Below are 18,085 nucleotides of genomic sequence, written 5' to 3' on the forward strand. Positions count from 1 at the left end.
TCATTAAACTAACTATTATTAACGTTAACTAATCATCAACAAAAATTAATCAGGAGGATAATTTAGATATTAAAATAAATATCTAGATAAAGGATGACCTAAATTTAGGTCTAATATTTTTATCCAATATAAAATCATGGTCCAAAAAAACGATGGTACCCAAAAATCGTTCTAGCTGAAAGTTGTTTTTATCAATAGATCCCTTGTTACTCGGCCCACGTCTCCTCACCCATCTCTCCTCTCTCCTCAGGTAGAGTAGACAGACACGCTACAAAGAGGATGAGACGACACAACAGGAATGCAGCAAAATCCAATGCCCTAAATTCCCATTTTCACTCTTCAAAACCCTAAACACCACCACCACCATCAAAAACATCCACACCAAGGAGTTCCTCCAAACTTCAACACCAGATTTTCTCGATCTTTACTTTCATCTTTTTCTTTTCTCAAAGAGAATCTCATTCTTTGCTGTTCACCAAAGTTCCAATCGGTAATGTTTTAAACCCTTCTTCTTCTATTACTGGAATCAATCCTTTTCTTTCTTTCTTTTACTTTATATTCTTTGCTTATCTTTATTAATAATCAAAATCAAAATCCCCTAATCATGATGAGTCTGAGATTGTTATTCGGGTTGTTATTAGGGTTTTCGATTTTGTCTTCATCACTCATTCTTAGATTATTTAATAATGATGATGATTATACGAATCTAAGTTTCCTGAATTTGATTGTGTTGATAATCGTATTGATGGGGTGTGGTTGGGTTTTCAACAGTTTGTTAAACTATATGCTTCCTAAAAAGAGACCTACTACTGTGTTAGTAGACAACACCAACATCAACACGGCAGGGGAAGGAGAATCATTGCTTAAGAAATCGAGGATTGATTGTATGATTTCTTCAGCTACTGAGAATACCACCAACAGCAGTAGTGGTAACGGGAATTTTAATTCTGGTAGTAGTGGAGATATTGTGGTGAATAATCCAGATACACCAATGGCAATGGGTGATGGAAGTTCAAATGATATTGACGAAGATCTTCATAGTCGACAACTTGCTGTTTATGGACGTGAAACCATGAGGAGGCTGTTTGGTGCGAATGTGCTTATATCTGGGATGAACGGATTGGGTGCAGAAATTGGTATACATTTTCACTTTCTTCTTCTTTTCCTTCTAATTTAGAGCTCAAACTTGTAGATACTTGTTTCGTTGATGCTCATATGTTGGAATTTGTGAATAGCAATTGATCTGATTTGTTCTTTGAATTGAAGATTCTTGTCATGAATTTATTTTGTATCACTGAACATGTCAGCTCTTCTTGTCATGATTCTTATATTCTAATGCTTTACTCTATAAATGGATCTCCCTTTCATGTTATATGAATTTCCTTAGAAATAAGTTTTATGTTCCTAATCTCATTTATTATGAAGTGCTTTTAACTACTAGGAACAGGATTAGTTAGTTTGTAGAGGAAAATGTAAATGTTGACAGAGATTTTGAGTGAGACAGAACAATCCTGTTGCTGAACCAATGTTGAAAAATCGATGCGACTGTAACTGGGTTAGGGACCTGTGATGAAACAACTTAGTTTGAAGAATCTGATGTGCAAATTGTGACATGCACTGTGTAGCATCTAGAATAAATAGTTCTGAATTGTCAGCCTAATCTTACTTCTCAATAGCTATTCATTAGTTACATCTCAGGCGTGTAACATTTTCCTGCTGAGACTATGAAATCTTGTTTAAGTTTAAACTGTTCATTATGTTGAAAAAAAATTAAATGAGGTCAAGATCTTAACAAATGTAGGGAAATGCTTATTGCTTAATAATCATTGTCTCTCGTTCTTAGCCTTATCATGTGCGACTTTTTGTTTGCAGCAAAGAATCTTATTCTCGCTGGTGTCAAATCCGTAACTCTTCATGACGAAGGCACAGTGGAGCTGTGGGACTTGTCTGGCAACTTTCTTTTCGCTGAAACAGATGTGGGAAAGAATAGGGCCCTTGCTTCTGTGCAAAAGCTGCAAGAGTTGAACAACGCGGTAGCTGTTTCAACCTTAACAGAGAAACTGTCTAAGGAGCAGCTTTCCAACTACCAGGTACCTTTATTAATGGCTATTCTTTTCGTTAATTTTCTCTGCCTTAGAAAGCAATTTATTGACCATGAGATAAATGTGGTTGATTGTTTTATTATTGAACACCGTCAAGCTGTGCTTTAGCCTTTAGGACACAGCTAATTCACCATGAGGATACACCATTACCCTTTAGCAAGCCTTGTAGACATTATTCAAGACATCCGATTCGCCATGATCATGTTGTTGAATAGGTGAAGTTCATATCTTCCTTTATAATATGAACATGATATGATGTGGACTGTTTTATTATTATCTGCTCTTACCCTGTGCTTTAGGAATTAGGACATAATCTGTTTACCACAAGGTAATACTGTAGATTTTTTCAATTTTTGAAACACCTAGTATCCTATAGACTATAGTGAACCTTGTAGACATTATTCTGGACATACGAATTCACGATAATCAGGTTGAAGGTTACTTTGTATTAGTTCGCATGTGCATTTGTAACTTCACCATGACATAGATTGTTGTGTTACTTAGTATTGACTGTAGAACACTTCTTTGCAATAAATTTTTGGCTACTTGAATTTCCTTCTAAGGTTCTATGTTCTAGGATAGTGATTTTAATGATTCTGCTAAATGGTTAAATGTAGGCAACGTTCATCTCAACTCTGAAGACTATGTCTGGTTATATTGAAACTGTTTATGTGATTTAAATAACACGCTAATGATGTTTTGTCTGTGCAGGCTGTCGTATTTACTGATATCGGCTTGGAGTCTGCCATTGAGTTTGACGAATACTGTCATAATCACAAGCCTGCGATCTCTTTCATCAAAACTGAAGTCCGGGGTCTTTTTGGCTCTGTATTCTGCGATTTTGGTCCTGAATTTACTGTTGTGGATGTTGATGGGGAGGAGCCACATACGGGTATAATTGCATCCATCAGTAATGACAATCCTGCACTTGTTTCTTGCGTTGATGATGAGCGACTGGAGTTTCAAGATGGAGACCTAGTTGTATTCTCTGAAGTTCATGGGATGACAGAACTGAATGATGGACAGCCCAGGAAGGTCAAAAATGCCAGACCTTACTCCTTTGAACTTGACGTGGACACTACAAATTATGGGGGGTATATGAGAGGTGGTATAGTCACACAGGTGAAACAACCGAAGGTGTTGAAGTTTAGGACACTGAAAGAAGCGATGAATGATCCTGGTGATTATCTTCTGAGTGATTTTTCTAAGTTTGATCGCCCCCCTCTGCTGCACTTGGCTTTTCAAGCATTGGATAAGTTCATAGGGGAATTGGGACGATTCCCTGCTGCTGGGTCAGAAGAGGATGCACAAAAGCTGATTTCTTTCTCTAAAACCATCAATGAAACTTCTGGCGATGTACGGCTGGAGGAGATTGATGAGAAACTATTGCGCCATTTCTCCTTTGGCTCCAAAGCTGTTTTAAATCCCATGGCGGCCATGTTTGGTGGTATTGTAGGCCAAGAGGTTGTGAAAGCATGCTCTGGAAAGTTCCATCCTCTTTATCAGGTGAGGGACTTGAAAACTCCATCTTCTTTGTGATTATTCCTTGTCAACAGCCTTGAAATATGCTGAAAGTTGTACCTCAGGCTTTTCCTATCTTTTAATTGATCTTTCAATTATATGTTCTTTTTTTTGTATTCTAATACATGTTTTACTTGGTACTTTGGATCAGTTCTTTTACTTTGACTCTGTTGAATCTCTTCCTGCCGAGCCATTGGATCCTAGCGATTTGAAACCAGTAAATAGCCGGTATGATGCGCAAATATCAGTGTTCGGATCCAAGCTCCAGAAGAAACTCGAGGATTCTAAAGTGTTTATGGTTGGATCTGGTGCTCTTGGTTGTGAATTCTTGAAGAACCTAGCTCTGATGGGAGTTTCCTGCAGCAACCAAGGGAAGCTAACAATTACTGATGATGATGTCATTGAGAAGAGTAATCTTAGCAGACAGTTTCTTTTCAGGGACTGGAACATTGGCCAGGCTAAGTCTACAGTTGCTGCCTCTGCCGCCTCGTCAATAAATCCAAACTTGCACATTGAAGCTCTTCAAAATCGTGCATCTCCTGAAACAGAAAGTGTGTTTAATGATGCATTTTGGGAAAATCTGAATGTTGTTGTCAATGCACTCGATAACGTGAACGCTAGGATATATATGGATCAGAAGTGCTTGTATTTCCAGAAACCACTTCTGGAGTCTGGAACTTTAGGTGCTAAATGCAACACTCAGATGGTTATTCCCCATTTGACGGAGAACTATGGTGCCTCAAGGGACCCACCAGAAAAGCAGGCGCCAATGTGTACCGTTCACTCATTCCCACACAACATTGATCACTGCTTGACGTGGGCACGCTCTGAGTTCGAGGGCTTACTCGAGAAGACACCAACAGAAGTCAACTCCTACTTGTCCAATCCTACTGAATATATCAATGCCATGAAGAAAGCAGGTGATGCACAGGCGAGGGAGAATTTGGAACGTGTTATTGAGTGTCTCGACAGGGACAAATGTGAAGGTTTCCAGGACTGCCTCACCTGGGCCCGTCTGAAGTAAAATGCCTATAACTGTGATCTATATTATCTGTGACTTTAAAAATACCCCATATTATGTGATTGGCTTCGTACTGATTTTGTTTTGTGGCGACCAGGTTTGAAGACTACTTTGTGAACCGTGTCAAGCAGTTGACCTTTACTTTCCCGGAGGATGCTTCAACCAGCTCAGGGGCCCGATTCTGGTCTGCACCTAAGCGCTTCCCCCGTCCTCTTGAGTTCTCAGTAGATGACCTCAGTCACCTGCAATTCATCATGGCTGCATCCATCCTGCGTGCTGAGACATTTGGCATCCCAATTCCTGACTGGGTTAAGAACCCTAGTAAATGTGCAACTGCTGTTAACAACGTTATAGTCCCGGATTTCCAACCAAAGGAGGGAGTTAATATCGTAACCGATGAAAAAGCAACAAACCTCTCCTCTGCATCTATAGATGATGCATCAGTTATCAACGATCTGACTAGAAAGGTGGAGGACTGCAGTAGTAAGTTGCCTTCTGGGTTTCGAATGAGCCCAGTACAATTTGAAAAGGTATGTCTTTCTTGCAAGTTTAACCAGTGGAATGGTGCTCTTTTCCTGTTCCAATGTACTTAGGATTTTTGGTCCAGTAGTCTGCAAAGTGCATGCACTTAAGAGGCCCTGATGGTTGGATAGCTCTTCCTTACCGAGTCTGTTGACCTGTGAGATATCTTGTCATACCCACTTCCGTCTAGTGTTTGTGCAAGCATTGATAAGGGCTGATCTTTTCCAACTTAACATGAATTGATTTTGATATTTCTTTTGTTGCTTTATTTTAGTGAACCTTTTAGTTAAGTAAGTGGCTCTTGATTTTTATGCAGGATGATGACACAAATTACCACATGGACTTGATAGCTGGATTCGCTAACATGCGGGCAAGGAACTACAGTATTCCTGAAGTGGACAAGTTGAAGGCTAAGTTTATCGCTGGGAGAATCATACCTGCAATTGCAACCTCCACAGCAATGGCAACTGGTCTTGTTTGCCTGGAGCTATACAAGGTGATAGATGGAGCACACAAGGTTGAGGATTACAGGAACACTTTTGCAAACTTGGCACTCCCACTATTTTCAATGGCAGAGCCAGTTCCACCAAAGGTTTTCAAGCACAGAGATATGGCATGGACCGTGTGGGATAGATGGGTTCTCAGGGACAATCCTACCTTGAGGGAGCTGATGCAGTGGTTGAAGGACAAGGGTCTGAATGCATACAGCATTTCGTGCGGAACCAGCTTGCTCTTCAACAGTTTGTTCCCCAGGCACAAGGACAGGATGGATAGAAAGGTGGTTGACCTAGCCAGGGAAGTTGCTAAAGTTGAAGTGCCTCCATACCGACGCCATATTGATGTGGTGGTGGCCTGTGAGGATGACGAGGATAACGACATTGATATCCCACTGGTTTCTGTTTACTTCCAGTAGACATTTTCTTCCACAATTTACTCGGTGAGGGAGTATCATCCAAGAGTTGTTCCCATGGATAATTCCTTTTATTTCTATCACTCTATTATTAGGCTCTATTATTAGCAAGAAGAAACTATTTTATATACATAACTGAAAAAAGGATGATCTCCAAATCTTTGAGTATATAAACTTTTACTCAACAGCCTATGTTTGATGAATCTCTCTCTGTTTTGATAGAGGGTTTATACATAAACATTTTGTGCTTTGTTATTTGGTCTTCTTGTAGTTCATTGCTAGCATTCTTGGGTCTCTTCATTGAGGAATGAGGATTATACCAAAGTGAAGCGGTCTGAGACTCTCATTGCTTTTTTTTTCATTGCATTGGTTCTGACATCTCCTGAACCTAGTTAGTAAGTTCGCGAATGATTCTCGGATTTTTCCGTATCACGAATTTTACCGTCTTATTCGCGTACGTTTGCAATTCCGAACCCAAGTCGCGTATTATGTGGCATTCCCGGATTATTCGCGAACCGTTCACGAATTTTACGTATCCCGAATGATACGTCCGCTTAATTCGCCATAAATTCTTTAGCTTTTACTTTTTAAAGACTTCACTTTTTGGGCTTTACTGCCTCCCGAGCATACACGATCGAATATTAAAAGTGTTGTAATTTTTATGAAATAAAAACGACTGAAGAGATTTGAAGGTGAAGGTGAGAGAGATCTCAAACTCACTAACCAAGCATCTAAACCACCATACGACGTCCTCTTGGATAACTAATGTTGTATATATTATTAATATCATCATATTAAGTTTATTTTTTCTTTAAATAACTCATACATATGCGTAAAAATTGGTCTATGACCTTATAAATACAAATTATTTGTTATATATAGATACCGAATTTTCAGAGCCGAACTCACATTTATAAATCGAATTATACACGTACATATGCCGTTCCGAATTACTGACGAATCACGTCTCGTTGACCGAATTTTGGACCGAATCTGGATTTTACAAAACCGTATAATATTCGTACGTTTGCCGTTCCGTACGTTTGCCGTTCCGTACGTTTGCCGAATTCCGAATTGCTAACTAGGGTCCTGAATGCAAGAAATGTTAGTTATGATGTTTCCTGAAATCAAAATGGATGTTGGTTGTTACAAACTTACCTGTGATCAAAATGTGCGGCTACCTTCATGTTCTACTAGATTTATGATTTTTACCAGTAAACAAATTTTTACAAATCATCAGAACCGTTGATGAAATCCTTATTGATTTTTTATTTTGTTTTTACATTCTGGGTTTTAGCATGTGGAGCCAGCTACAAATTTTACTCTGGATTAACAATTACCAAACTGATGTATCTTTAGCTGATGGGATATCATTTTAGCCGTTGATATTCACCATCGAATATAATTTTGAGATTTGACGGTCAAAATGAGAGCACTGAGTGGGGTTACTTGGGTTTCACTCGCCCACATCTGCTCAAATCATACCACCACGTGTATTTAGCTCTTTACTTTGAACACGCGTCACCAGATAAAAGAGCACGGATCACCGAAAGAAATAGGTTAACATACACTGAAACATAACTTTCCATTTCTTTTTTACATTTTCTGTTGAACATTGCACGTATTGTGTGTGTGATGATAATCACTTTATTTTGTTTTGGCGCGGTTTCCATTGGAGTAACCCCCACCAATTTCTACTCTATATATACCCTTCTCCTAGGCTTGACAGAGCCAGCCAGTAGGGGTGTAGTAGGAAAACTCTAGAGAGGGTTTGAGAGTAGGATTTTAGAGTTCTTTAATTTTCTTTGTCTGAATTTCTTCTGCTACTGCTACTAACTTATTCATCACTTAATTCGATTTTTAGAGTTTCTTGATTATTATTAAGTTTATTTCTGAGAATTGAAAGGTAGAAGAAAATGTTTTACTCTCATCAACTACTCGCTAGAAAAGCACCATTAGGCCAGATCTGGTAATTTTCTACTTCTTTAAATTTCTTGAGTTCTTTGGACTTTCTTGTGAAATTTTTGCTGTTAGTTGTTTTGATTTTAAGCTGATTAATCAAGATATATCATAATTGGGTTTGTATGAAGATTTTGATTGAAACTTCTCTGGTTTTTTTGTTGTGATTATCAAAGGATGGCGGCGACTCTGCATGCGAAAATCAACAGAAGGAAGCTTGATAAGCTTAATTTAGTGAAGATCTGGTGAAAATTACATGAATCTTCTATTTCCGTTGCTCAATTTGTGTAAACGTTAATGTTTGTTTCATCGGTTTGATTTTCTTGGTTAATTGATTTTGGTTCTGTTTTTGTATGTTGAAATTGGTGTTTGTAGTGAAGAGATATTGAATCCTTCTGTTCCTATGGCGTTGAGATTATCTGGGATTTTAATGGGTAAAAATTTCTGGTTCTTAAATCTCTCTGTGTGGAATTTCGTCTCACTTTTACTCTGTTTTTAAGTTTGTCTCTAACTTTAATGGAAATTTACAGGTGGAGTTGTAATAGTCTATGAGAGGAAAGTGAAGCTTCTGCTTGGTATTGAAGCTTATCTGATACCTTCTTAATTCGAATAATTTTGCTCTGTAATTTTGTAATCTGATGCTAATCGATTTTCTTGTTACTCTGATATTCAATTACAGATGATGTATCTCGATTACTGGTACCCAATACTTCATCATCAATTCTTATCTCCTTTTGAATTATTGATTAATTTATTTTTGAAATTTATTTTTGAAATTTAATTTTGAATTTGTTTGAAAATTTGATCTGAAAATCAGGTGGAAATTAATGAAGCGTGGAAGGTAAAAACAGTTCGAGATCCAAATGTACTCCCAAAAGGGAAGAATCAAGCTAAGTCAGTACTCATCATCTCTTTCCTTCTTCTTCTTCTTCTAGAAAAACTAAAAACAGGCGCACGTTAGCATTAATTTACAGTCAGGGTTTTAGCGCTAACGTGCACCGTTGTACGAACACTTTTTCTGATTTTCTTTTTCATTTTATTTTTTGTGATATTAATTAATTTGTTTTTATATTTTTATATTTTTAATGCAGGTATGAAAAAGTAACAATGACGAAAAATAATGATCCAGTAACGATGGATACAGCAGAGATTGAACAATCCTTAAACTTCTCCAACCATTACAACGCTGACGATGAAGCTGGTTATTTCACCATGGTAATTTAAATGACCTGAGTACCCTTGTCTGTCTCTCCCTACTTTTCAGTTTTACTTTCTAAATGATGGAGTCATTTTAGTTTTTTTCTCAGGGTTAAAAATGGAATGTAGAATAACAGTGTAACAGCCTAGGGCCATAGGGTCATTGGAGTTTTAGGTTCCTGGTCACGTGATTTCAGAAAGTGGTTACAGTTGTCATTAATTACGGATTTGCCCCAAATCTTTTGGTTACAGTTGTACATTCTTTGGAAATGAATGCATGTCTCATTACTGGTTGATGTTTGTTCAGTGTTTAGCTGATAATAGAAATGGGAAAGAATGTAGGGAGATACTGAGATACTCTCATTTCCTTTAATTGGGCTTTTAGAACTTTGAATTACTCTGGGGCATTAACCTTTCAAATTGCTAAAAATAAGCTGCTGCTTAAGCTTAGGGTTTATATTATTGCAGAGGCTGGACCGTATTGATGAGCCTTTTACTAATGAGGAGAATGCAAGAGATCCGGAGGAGGATCAGAAACATCACCAAGGTTGCCACCTTACCTTGAAAATTCCTTTTAATTTCTAAATATGAGCATTGCATAGAATGAGTGATGTAAACTGATTGTGTGCTGTTCCCTTTTTTTTTTTGTTATTCAGCTGATAGAGACAACATCACCTTATTTGACCCTTTTGATTCAAACCAGCCAGAGCAACATCTATTTAATCGTTTCGAGAGGCAAGGAAAAAAAAATCTACTACCGCATTAGTCACCTACACTTCTGAAGAAATTCATTTTGTAGATGCTTTATTTCACTGTCTACCTTAGTGGTGTTATTTTGTTAGTTTCTGAAAGAAAAATATGCATTGTTACTAGTACTCATTCAATAAGTCTGCCATCTTAATTCTCATACAGGTTTGATATTGAAGGAGATGAAGACATGAATGCAAATTTCACTTCACATGAGCACTCACAGATGCATACAACTCTTATACCTTCCCCGCCACCAGAAATTCCTGAACCAGGTTAACTATTTAAACAATTGCCTGTTTCGTATTAGTCATCCATTGTTTTGAATGTCTGGCTGACAATTTCTCCTCAACTTACTTTTAGTCCCTATGGAAATTGATGACATGAGAAATGAACACCCAGAAGGGCCAGAACCACAAAACAATCAGCAAGCTGACGAACGCAGAGATGACGTTCAACAGGTAAAACGTATAAAGCACTTTGAACCATTCTAATTGCTTGCATTATTTGTGAAATGATTTTTTAAGTGCATTTGTAACTCTATAACAGGTGCAAGAGGATGACGTTAAGCCAGTGATAATAAAGGGGAATACGAGAAGAAGAAAAACGGTCCAGCTTGCTATGGATTTCGAACCGATCATCGGAGGCTCTGTTTACCAGAGCTGGCTTCAAGACGCCTCCAACCTTGTAGGAAGAAAGAAGGTTCTAATATTATGCTACCTTCTATCAAAATCTATGACTGAGAACAAAACTTGGTGACTCTGCGAGTCTGCGGTCTTTTCGTTGTAGCTAAAAATCCTTTGTACTCGATCTGTTTTGCAGAGAGCCAAATCCATCACTAGAATGAAGATAGCACAGCTCATGGACATCCCTCCTGTGGCACTTGTAATGGGATTAGCAGGAAAGTATAGCACAGAGATCTATTATCCAAAGCCTCTGCTAGACCTATATATGAGAAGCATCCAGATTCGTCCACCTCGTGATTCCCCTGCTGGTCAGTCTTCAATCCATTTCCTTTCCCTAAATGCTCGCAAAGAAGATGGAAGTAACTGATATTCTATTACTCTGCAGGAAATACTTCAGGACCCCAACCACCTGAACCAGTATCACCAATTGATGGAAATCCAATGGAACTGGTAAGCTAACTCCACCCATTCCTGGCTTGTTCCATAGTCAAAACGTACTCTGCGCGTGACATGCAAATTTTCTGGATATGAAGCCTGATGAAGATCCGCAGATTGGTGTTAGGACTCGTTCAAAGCAACGATCCACTGAGAAGCAAATGCCCAACCATCCTGTCGTAAGTTAATTCCATCCATTTCTACGCTTGATTTGTTTCTCGTGGTCAAAACATTTATCTGTGCATTGACATGCAAAATATATGGATATGAAGCCTGCTGAAGATTTTCAGAGCGGTGTAGAATCTCGTTCTAAGCAACCATCCATTGAGAAGCAAATGCAAATGCCCAACTTAGACAACTTTGAGTTCCCTGTAAATGAGGCCAGCATGATGTTCACTCCTGGACATTCTGGTATACTCTTCATCCTCTCTCTACAGCAGAGAAACCACTAAAATTTCGTACTTCTAAGATACATAGCTGTAATAACTTGTTTCTGGAATTAACAGGGGACAATGAGAGATCCGCTCCAAGCTCTGGATCCGGAAATGGCTTCCTGAACTTAGAACCAGAAGTCCAATTACATTCGGGAAGGTTAGAGGAAAACCAAAATTATCATGAGCCAAGTTCTCATCTAATCACAAATTGAAATTTAATTTATTAATTTAACCATTGTAGACTATGAAAGAACCTATGTTACCATATATTCCTTTCATTAGAAAGCATCTGCTAACGATTGACATTTGATTCCAGCAGAAAAAGGCATTCATCAAGGCACAGTGGAGGGAACCTTGCTTCAGTAGCAGAGGATAAAATATGGGATCTACCTGAACCTGATTTCAAGTTCAGAAGATTCTCAGAAAATGGGTTCTTACATGAGAATGGTATACCTCATCGAACTTTTCTCTGCACATCTTTCAGAATTTGGTCTTTATTAAATATTACAATTGACTCTATCTTTCTTTTTTAGAAACTCTGGTTGAAACTGGACCAACTCCAACCCAACATCCACCTGCAGACCAGGACCAACCTATGGACAAGATCACTGACACAATCCGAATGTAACCTACATCTCTTCCTTAAACAGTTTTTCCGAACTTACTGTTTAGTAACTTCGGTTTGATGTCTAACATATATTGGAATCCTTCAAACATGCAGGCACCTAAAGACACATTTTGAAACGCCAGGAGCTTCTCAAGTAGAGTCCCTAGATCAGCTAGCTAGTGGAGCAGACCGGAAGAAAGCTGCCCAGCTCTTCTACCAAACCTTAGGTAACTACAGCATCACTTTTCTTCCATAGTACAGTACAGTGAGCAGTGACTATAGCTAATAGCTTATGTTTCTCTAATTGATCGTCATATGCAGTTCTAGCTACCTTCGATCACCTGAAGGTTCAGCAAACAGTGGCGTATGGGGAAATATTGATTTCCAAAGGACCAAAGATGTGAAGCTGATCTCCACCAACTTTTATACTGTCACATATCTATAGTTTCTATACAAAAAGTTTTACACGCGTGAGATATTTAACCCCCGATGTTCAGAATAGGTTAACACGAAGAAAGAAAGATTAGAAAAGGAAGTCTCCTCTCTTACAGAGTGGTGTTCGACGAGTTCTCAGTTTTGTTACCATAGACTGCTGCTTTAGATGGTTCTGGGAGACTACCTACTCAGTTTCAGCTTATTATTTATTTTTGCAAATTTGCTCTGATTCAAGATAATCAAATTTACAATGTCAACTCCTTAAAATGATTATCCAACTTTATATATAGTTCTCATTCATATTGCTATGACTACATGATGGTGTGCCGAGAGCGATCACTAGAGGAAAGCTAAATTTGCTGAAAGTTTTTCTAAGCATTACGCAAAGTGGTAATTGCTTGAGTTTGTCAGACAAAATCCTCTAGACGAAAGCTAAACTTGCACGATCATTCTTGTGCATCCAGCTATAAACGAGATCAGAGATACTGAGAGTTGAATGAATGTCTGCTCTGAGACTAGAAAGTTCGGTATGAACATTAACATATACAATTTGGTCTTTGAAACTAAGATTACAAGTTTGCAAAAGCTTAAATTTACTCCTAGTTTTACCTGTAGAGACCTTGGATTATGAACTCGGCTAATGCTTAGACCTTGCCTAGGTGCCATGGTTATTTGAAAGCTACTTCCTCCATGTTCCCTTATTCCCTTAAATCCCTAACGTATTTATGGTACAGTATTATATATTAAGAATTAAAACTATTTTGTTTCACAATATCTGGAAAATGTGTACTCCCTCCGTTTCAGGTTGAAAAAGTGAAAGTATCACTTTTCCTGAAACGGAGGTAATGTCTTTTGTTGTTAGCGTATACAATCAGAGTGTTTCATAAACCAATTTGCACATTAAGAAAACCATTAGTGGAATAAGCATTGAAAGCAAGAAATTGACATCAGATTGATGTTTCACAAAAGTGACAAAGTAAATACTAATATCAAGGAACCTACGTAAAGTAAGTCAATACTGAAGGAACAGAAAGGAGTCTTAACTCTAATAGAAGGTGCTAAAGAAGTTTCTAGTTACGTGATGTCTTCCTATAGCCTATAGGGCTAGGTATATAACCTCCACCTACTTCACTTCATCAAATTTCAAATGACTTCAATAAAACTGGTCTGACTCAAGCAAGTAAATTTGTACAGTCAAAATTAAAACTTTCAACTATGAAAACAGAAGTATACTTTAAATACAAAAATAAACATAAAAATAAAAAACTACTAGTATGAAAAAGCATTCAACACATAAGTTATTTTTGATTGACCATCAGAATCTTACCACAGACAATATACATTATCCTCTTAGTGCGCTTGAAGGTCAGATAGTATATAGAAGCTAATACGTATACCGATAATCTGCAATGTGCGACTTGAGAGGGTACCTTTTTCAATGTTTATCAGCACCTTCGTCAAATGCACCAGAGCTTCCTACTCTGAAGTCCAGTTGCTTCTGATGCTTTAATCTACGACGCTCATCAAAAGCTTCCCATCCTTCAAACTGCTTGTAACATAATACTTGGATACACAAGACTGATCTCTTGCACAAGTTTTAGTTAAAAGAAAAATAAGAAACAGAAGTCGATACCTGACGGAGAATATCGATTGTGATTTCCGTGTTATGAAGATCAAGAGTTGAGAGCTGGGTGCACAGTTTGAAAAGCGTCGAAGGAAGGGATTTGAGGCCATTGTTACTAAGATGCAGAGCCTACACAAACATGAGACTATTTTAGCTTAGAGGCCCGGTGAAAAATTAAAAAAAATCATCATTGAACTTTGCCATAACTCTGTCTCTCTTAGTCTATCTGACAACAACTTTAGTAAGATCCTACAAAGTGAATGATGATACGAATTTCAGATAATTGACAATGGTGGAAAAAAAGGGGAGTACCTTAAGATTCCGTAAACTCCCAATTGTGTCAGGAAATTCTACCAAATGATTGGATGCAAGATCAACCTGCACCAGCTCGGAATCACACCAAACATATTAATCTAAGTTATTTATTTTGTACTTGTAACAAATATGAATTTTTAGATAGTAAACTAAGATCAGAATACCACCTCGACAAGGGAGACACAGTTCCCTATGTGCGACGGAATTGAGCTTATCCTGCCAGCAAAAAAAAAAAAGAAAAAAAGAAGAACTTAGCAATAACATGAATAAATTAGAGATAGCAATTACTTTAAAGACGGTAAAACTCACAAAATGAAAATGTTATAAACTTGAGTATTACCTGTTATTGTTTACTTTCAAAATTTCCAAACGAGTTAGGAGTCCAATTTCAACTGGCAAACTAGTCAGCTTGTTGTTTGCAACATGAAGTTGTGCAAGAGAGACCAAAGCACCCAATCCAGAAGGTAATGAAGTTAAACTGCACAAGATACATAGCACCCCATAACTCAATATACAAACAAAACATGTTCTAATTTTAGAGGACACTACATGATAAAATTAACTTATACTTATTGAAAACTACACAGAGATCTATGATGGCTGATCATGACGGAGAAAAAACCTACCCATTGTGGTTTAAATTTAGAATCGTTAAAGACGGCAATGACACAACACCTTCCCAGCTAATACATTCATCCCGTATGCCATTTTCGTTAAGTAGTATTTTCTACAAATTACGAACACAATAACATCACAATCCCCTTCAGATCAAACCCCAAACAAAACATTAGTATATGCTAAATTGTATACCTGTATAGAGCTTAAAGAACCAATCTTAGCAGGCACTTCATGAATAGAATTTCTACTTATATCCAACACTCTTATCGAAGACCGACAACCCCATACTTCTTCAGGAATAACCTTCAATTGACAACCTGATAAAGCTACAACTCCTGTAATCTTCCAATGTTTTGACCTACTCTTATCAACAACAACACTTGCTGCTTCAACCTTCCTATCCATTAATCCTTGAGCACTACCACCATCATTGGAAGGTTTTCTCAATCCAGAACCACTGGATAGTACTTGTTTTGTAATTGGTCCATCCTATAACAAAATATGCAAAAATCAAAACCTGGGTCTCTCTGAAATTCAATCAAACAGATAAAAATCAAATTTTTATCATATTTGCTTACCCCTTGATGTAAACCCTGAGAAGCCATGAGCATAAGCTTAGATCCATTTGTAATATCTGTTGATTTCAATTTCATGGTGTCCTCCAAAACCTTCCCTGTGTAAAACCCATGAATGAATTTATTGATTAGATTAAAAATTTCTTATTAAACTTACAGAAAGAGTGAGAGGGAATGAAGAGATACCTTTGAAGATGAGTTTTTGACCTCTAGGAAGGACATTAGTGAGAGGTTGAAGAAGAGATTTAAGGTCTTTAATGGTTGATTCTGTAGAAAGTGATACTGGTATTGATCTTCCACTGAACTTCACTTGGATGTTAAGAAGTGGTGCACTAACATTCTCTTCTTCTTCTCCTCTTCCTTCCATCTTCTTCTTCTTGATTACTGTGCTTCTCAATAACAATCACTTTTGATTTGGTTGATTTTAACAAAGTGAATCAAATCCAAAATAGAACCAAAACCAAACAGGACTATTTTAAGTTCCACATAATGTAGAACCAGAACCATATTTCTCCTTGTTAGTACAACAAGTTGGGATCTGACTCGGTGTCTGACTCGATTCGAGTCAGATGTCAGACAGTTATTTTCTCCTATTTTTTCCCCTCCTCTCCGCCTTCTCTTCTTCTTCTTTTGATGTCTGACTTGAGGTCTAGTTCGGCTCATACATCTGACTCAAAGTTATTTGGATCAAGCACTAATTCTTTTCTTTTTTGGCTAATGAATGTCCTCGTTATTAGTTATGTGTGAACTAATGAATGTCCTCGTTCTACGACTGTAATGTTTATGGTGTTGAATCACTCGGAAACAAAAACACAAGTGAAAACCAGTTTAAATCAAAACTTAGTTCTAAGCATCAGCTTCTACTAGAGAACATAAAAACTGAAAATTGGGTTTGAAAGCAAAAAATGGATGTGGGTTTCTTGAATCTCAAGACTAGAGAGTCTATAAACTAATGAATGTTGTTCTACCACATTTCCTGTAATGTCTAAGGTGTTGAATCACACACAAAAAAAAAACAGTTTATATACGTCAAAACTTAATTCTGAGCTTCAGCTTCACCTTCTTCCGATAAAAGACTAGAGAGTCTAAAAATTGAAAAGTGGGTTTTCAAAAGGTACACAAAAAAATGGAAGTGGGTTTCTTGAATCTTTAGACTACAGATCTGGAGAGTATAACTAACCCGATGAATCTTCCTTTAAAGTTTGTGTAATGTTTGAGATGTTGAATCACCAAAAAAAAACATACAAGAAGAATGGTTTACATGAAAACCTTGTTCTCAGCTTCACCTTCTTCTAAAAGACTAGAGAAACATAAAAGTGGGTTTCTTCTAAAAAACTAGAGAAGCAAAAAATGGAAATGGGTTTCTTGAAATTCTAGATTAGAGAGTCTAGAGAGTCTGATGAATCTTCTTTGAAAGTGTGTGTAACGTTCAAGGTGTTGAATCACCCAAAAACAAAAACAAACAAGAAGAACAATTTACATGAATACCTTGTTTTCAGCTTCACCTTCTTCTAAAAGACTAGAGAAGCATAAAAGCGGGTTTCTTCTAAAAGACTAGAGAAGCAAAAAATAAAAATGGATTTCTTGAATCTCAAGACTAGAGAGTTTAAATAACCTGATGAATCTTATTTGAAAGTGTGTGTAATGTTCAAGGTGTTGAATCACGCAAAAACAAAAACAAACAAGAAGAACAGTTTACATAAAAACCTTGTTCTCAGCTTCACCTTCTTCTAAAAGACTAGAGAAGCACAAAAGTGGGTTTCTTTTAAAAGACTAGAGAAGCAAAAAATGTAATGGTTTTCTTGAATCTCTAGACTGTAGAGTCTATAAACTAATGAATATTGTTGTATGACATCTAATGAAATGTTTAAGGTGCTCAAAAACATAAATAAAAGAGAAGATCACAGTTTAGATCACAACTTAAGAGAGAAAAGAATACAAGAAATTTTTCATGAAACCTACAGCAGAAAGAGCATATCAAATACCAGAGACTTAGTCGAACCTTTAGTTTGTCTAAGATTGGGACAAAGCATATCTTCGATTTATGAGTAAATAGAGGTATTCCTAGATATTTGTCATCTAGTTTGATTCTGCCTACCTTGAGGATATGTAGAATTTCATGGATTTCCATATTGGATATGGAATTGCTGAAAAAAGCACCAGATTTATCATAGTTTATTTGTTGTCACGAACCTAGGTTGAACCCGTCAAGAATTTGAACCAGGTTTTTACACTCTTTTCCCCCGCTTTGGTGAATATTAGGCGGTCCTCATCAAAAAAAATGTGAGAGATAGATGGGGAATCAGATCCAAACTTTACTCCACTGATTAGTCTTCTATTTTCCTCCTCTAGAAGAACTCTTGAAATGGCCTCCATG

At 37.3% G+C, this 18,085-nt stretch overlaps 3 protein-coding genes across 7 annotated transcripts; 2 read left to right on the plus strand and 1 right to left on the minus strand.

The window, feature by feature from the left end:
- The first annotated feature begins 213 nt into the window (after positions 1-213).
- Positions 214-6,331, plus strand: LOC113284179 (ubiquitin-activating enzyme E1 1-like). Of its 2 annotated transcripts, XM_026533591.1 has the most exons (7): positions 214-490; positions 772-1,136; positions 1,873-2,090; positions 2,814-3,608; positions 3,775-4,643; positions 4,742-5,174; positions 5,483-6,331. In XM_026533591.1, the coding sequence occupies exons 2-7, from the start codon at positions 785-787 to the stop codon at positions 6,077-6,079; spliced, it is 3,264 nt and encodes a 1,087-aa protein (XP_026389376.1). In that variant the 5' UTR covers positions 214-490; positions 772-784; the 3' UTR covers positions 6,080-6,331. The 2 variants fall into 2 exon arrangements, with proteins under 2 accessions (XP_026389376.1, XP_026389375.1); XM_026533590.1 differs by lacking the exon at positions 214-490 and having other exon boundaries at positions 731-1,136.
- A 1,503-nt stretch (positions 6,332-7,834) lies between these two features.
- LOC113284181 (sister chromatid cohesion 1 protein 1-like) lies at positions 7,835-13,640 on the plus strand. The gene is made up of 21 exons (XM_026533596.1): positions 7,835-8,045; positions 8,212-8,280; positions 8,411-8,469; positions 8,566-8,610; positions 8,715-8,734; positions 8,853-8,929; positions 9,127-9,250; positions 9,701-9,779; positions 9,889-9,967; positions 10,145-10,254; positions 10,343-10,440; positions 10,529-10,681; positions 10,802-10,973; positions 11,051-11,115; positions 11,199-11,279; positions 11,373-11,511; positions 11,607-11,691; positions 11,851-11,981; positions 12,068-12,158; positions 12,256-12,368; positions 12,463-13,640. Exons 1-21 carry the CDS (start codon positions 7,993-7,995, stop codon positions 12,543-12,545), a joined length of 1,926 nt encoding a protein of 641 aa, XP_026389381.1. The 5' UTR covers positions 7,835-7,992; the 3' UTR covers positions 12,546-13,640.
- Positions 10,456-16,127, minus strand: LOC113284180 (LRR repeats and ubiquitin-like domain-containing protein At2g30105). 4 transcript variants are annotated; one of them, XM_026533595.1, is made up of 10 exons: positions 15,895-16,127; positions 15,712-15,806; positions 15,326-15,622; positions 15,142-15,242; positions 14,856-14,993; positions 14,683-14,731; positions 14,513-14,578; positions 14,210-14,329; positions 14,007-14,122; positions 10,456-11,658 (listed from the first exon to the last, which is right to left on the minus strand). In XM_026533595.1, exons 1-9 carry the CDS (start codon positions 16,073-16,075, stop codon positions 14,012-14,014), a joined length of 1,158 nt encoding a protein of 385 aa, XP_026389380.1. In that variant the 5' UTR covers positions 16,076-16,127; the 3' UTR covers positions 10,456-11,658; positions 14,007-14,011. The 4 variants fall into 4 exon arrangements, 3 of the variants coding, with proteins under 3 accessions (XP_026389380.1, XP_026389379.1, XP_026389378.1); XM_026533594.1 differs by having other exon boundaries at positions 11,517-11,653; XR_003327972.1 differs by having other exon boundaries at positions 11,570-11,658; positions 13,904-14,122.
- Positions 16,128-18,085: the final 1,958 nt, after the last annotated feature.

This window comes from Papaver somniferum, chromosome 5, assembly GCF_003573695.1.
Source record: "Papaver somniferum cultivar HN1 chromosome 5, ASM357369v1, whole genome shotgun sequence".
NCBI classification, from domain to species: domain Eukaryota; kingdom Viridiplantae; phylum Streptophyta; class Magnoliopsida; order Ranunculales; family Papaveraceae; genus Papaver; species Papaver somniferum.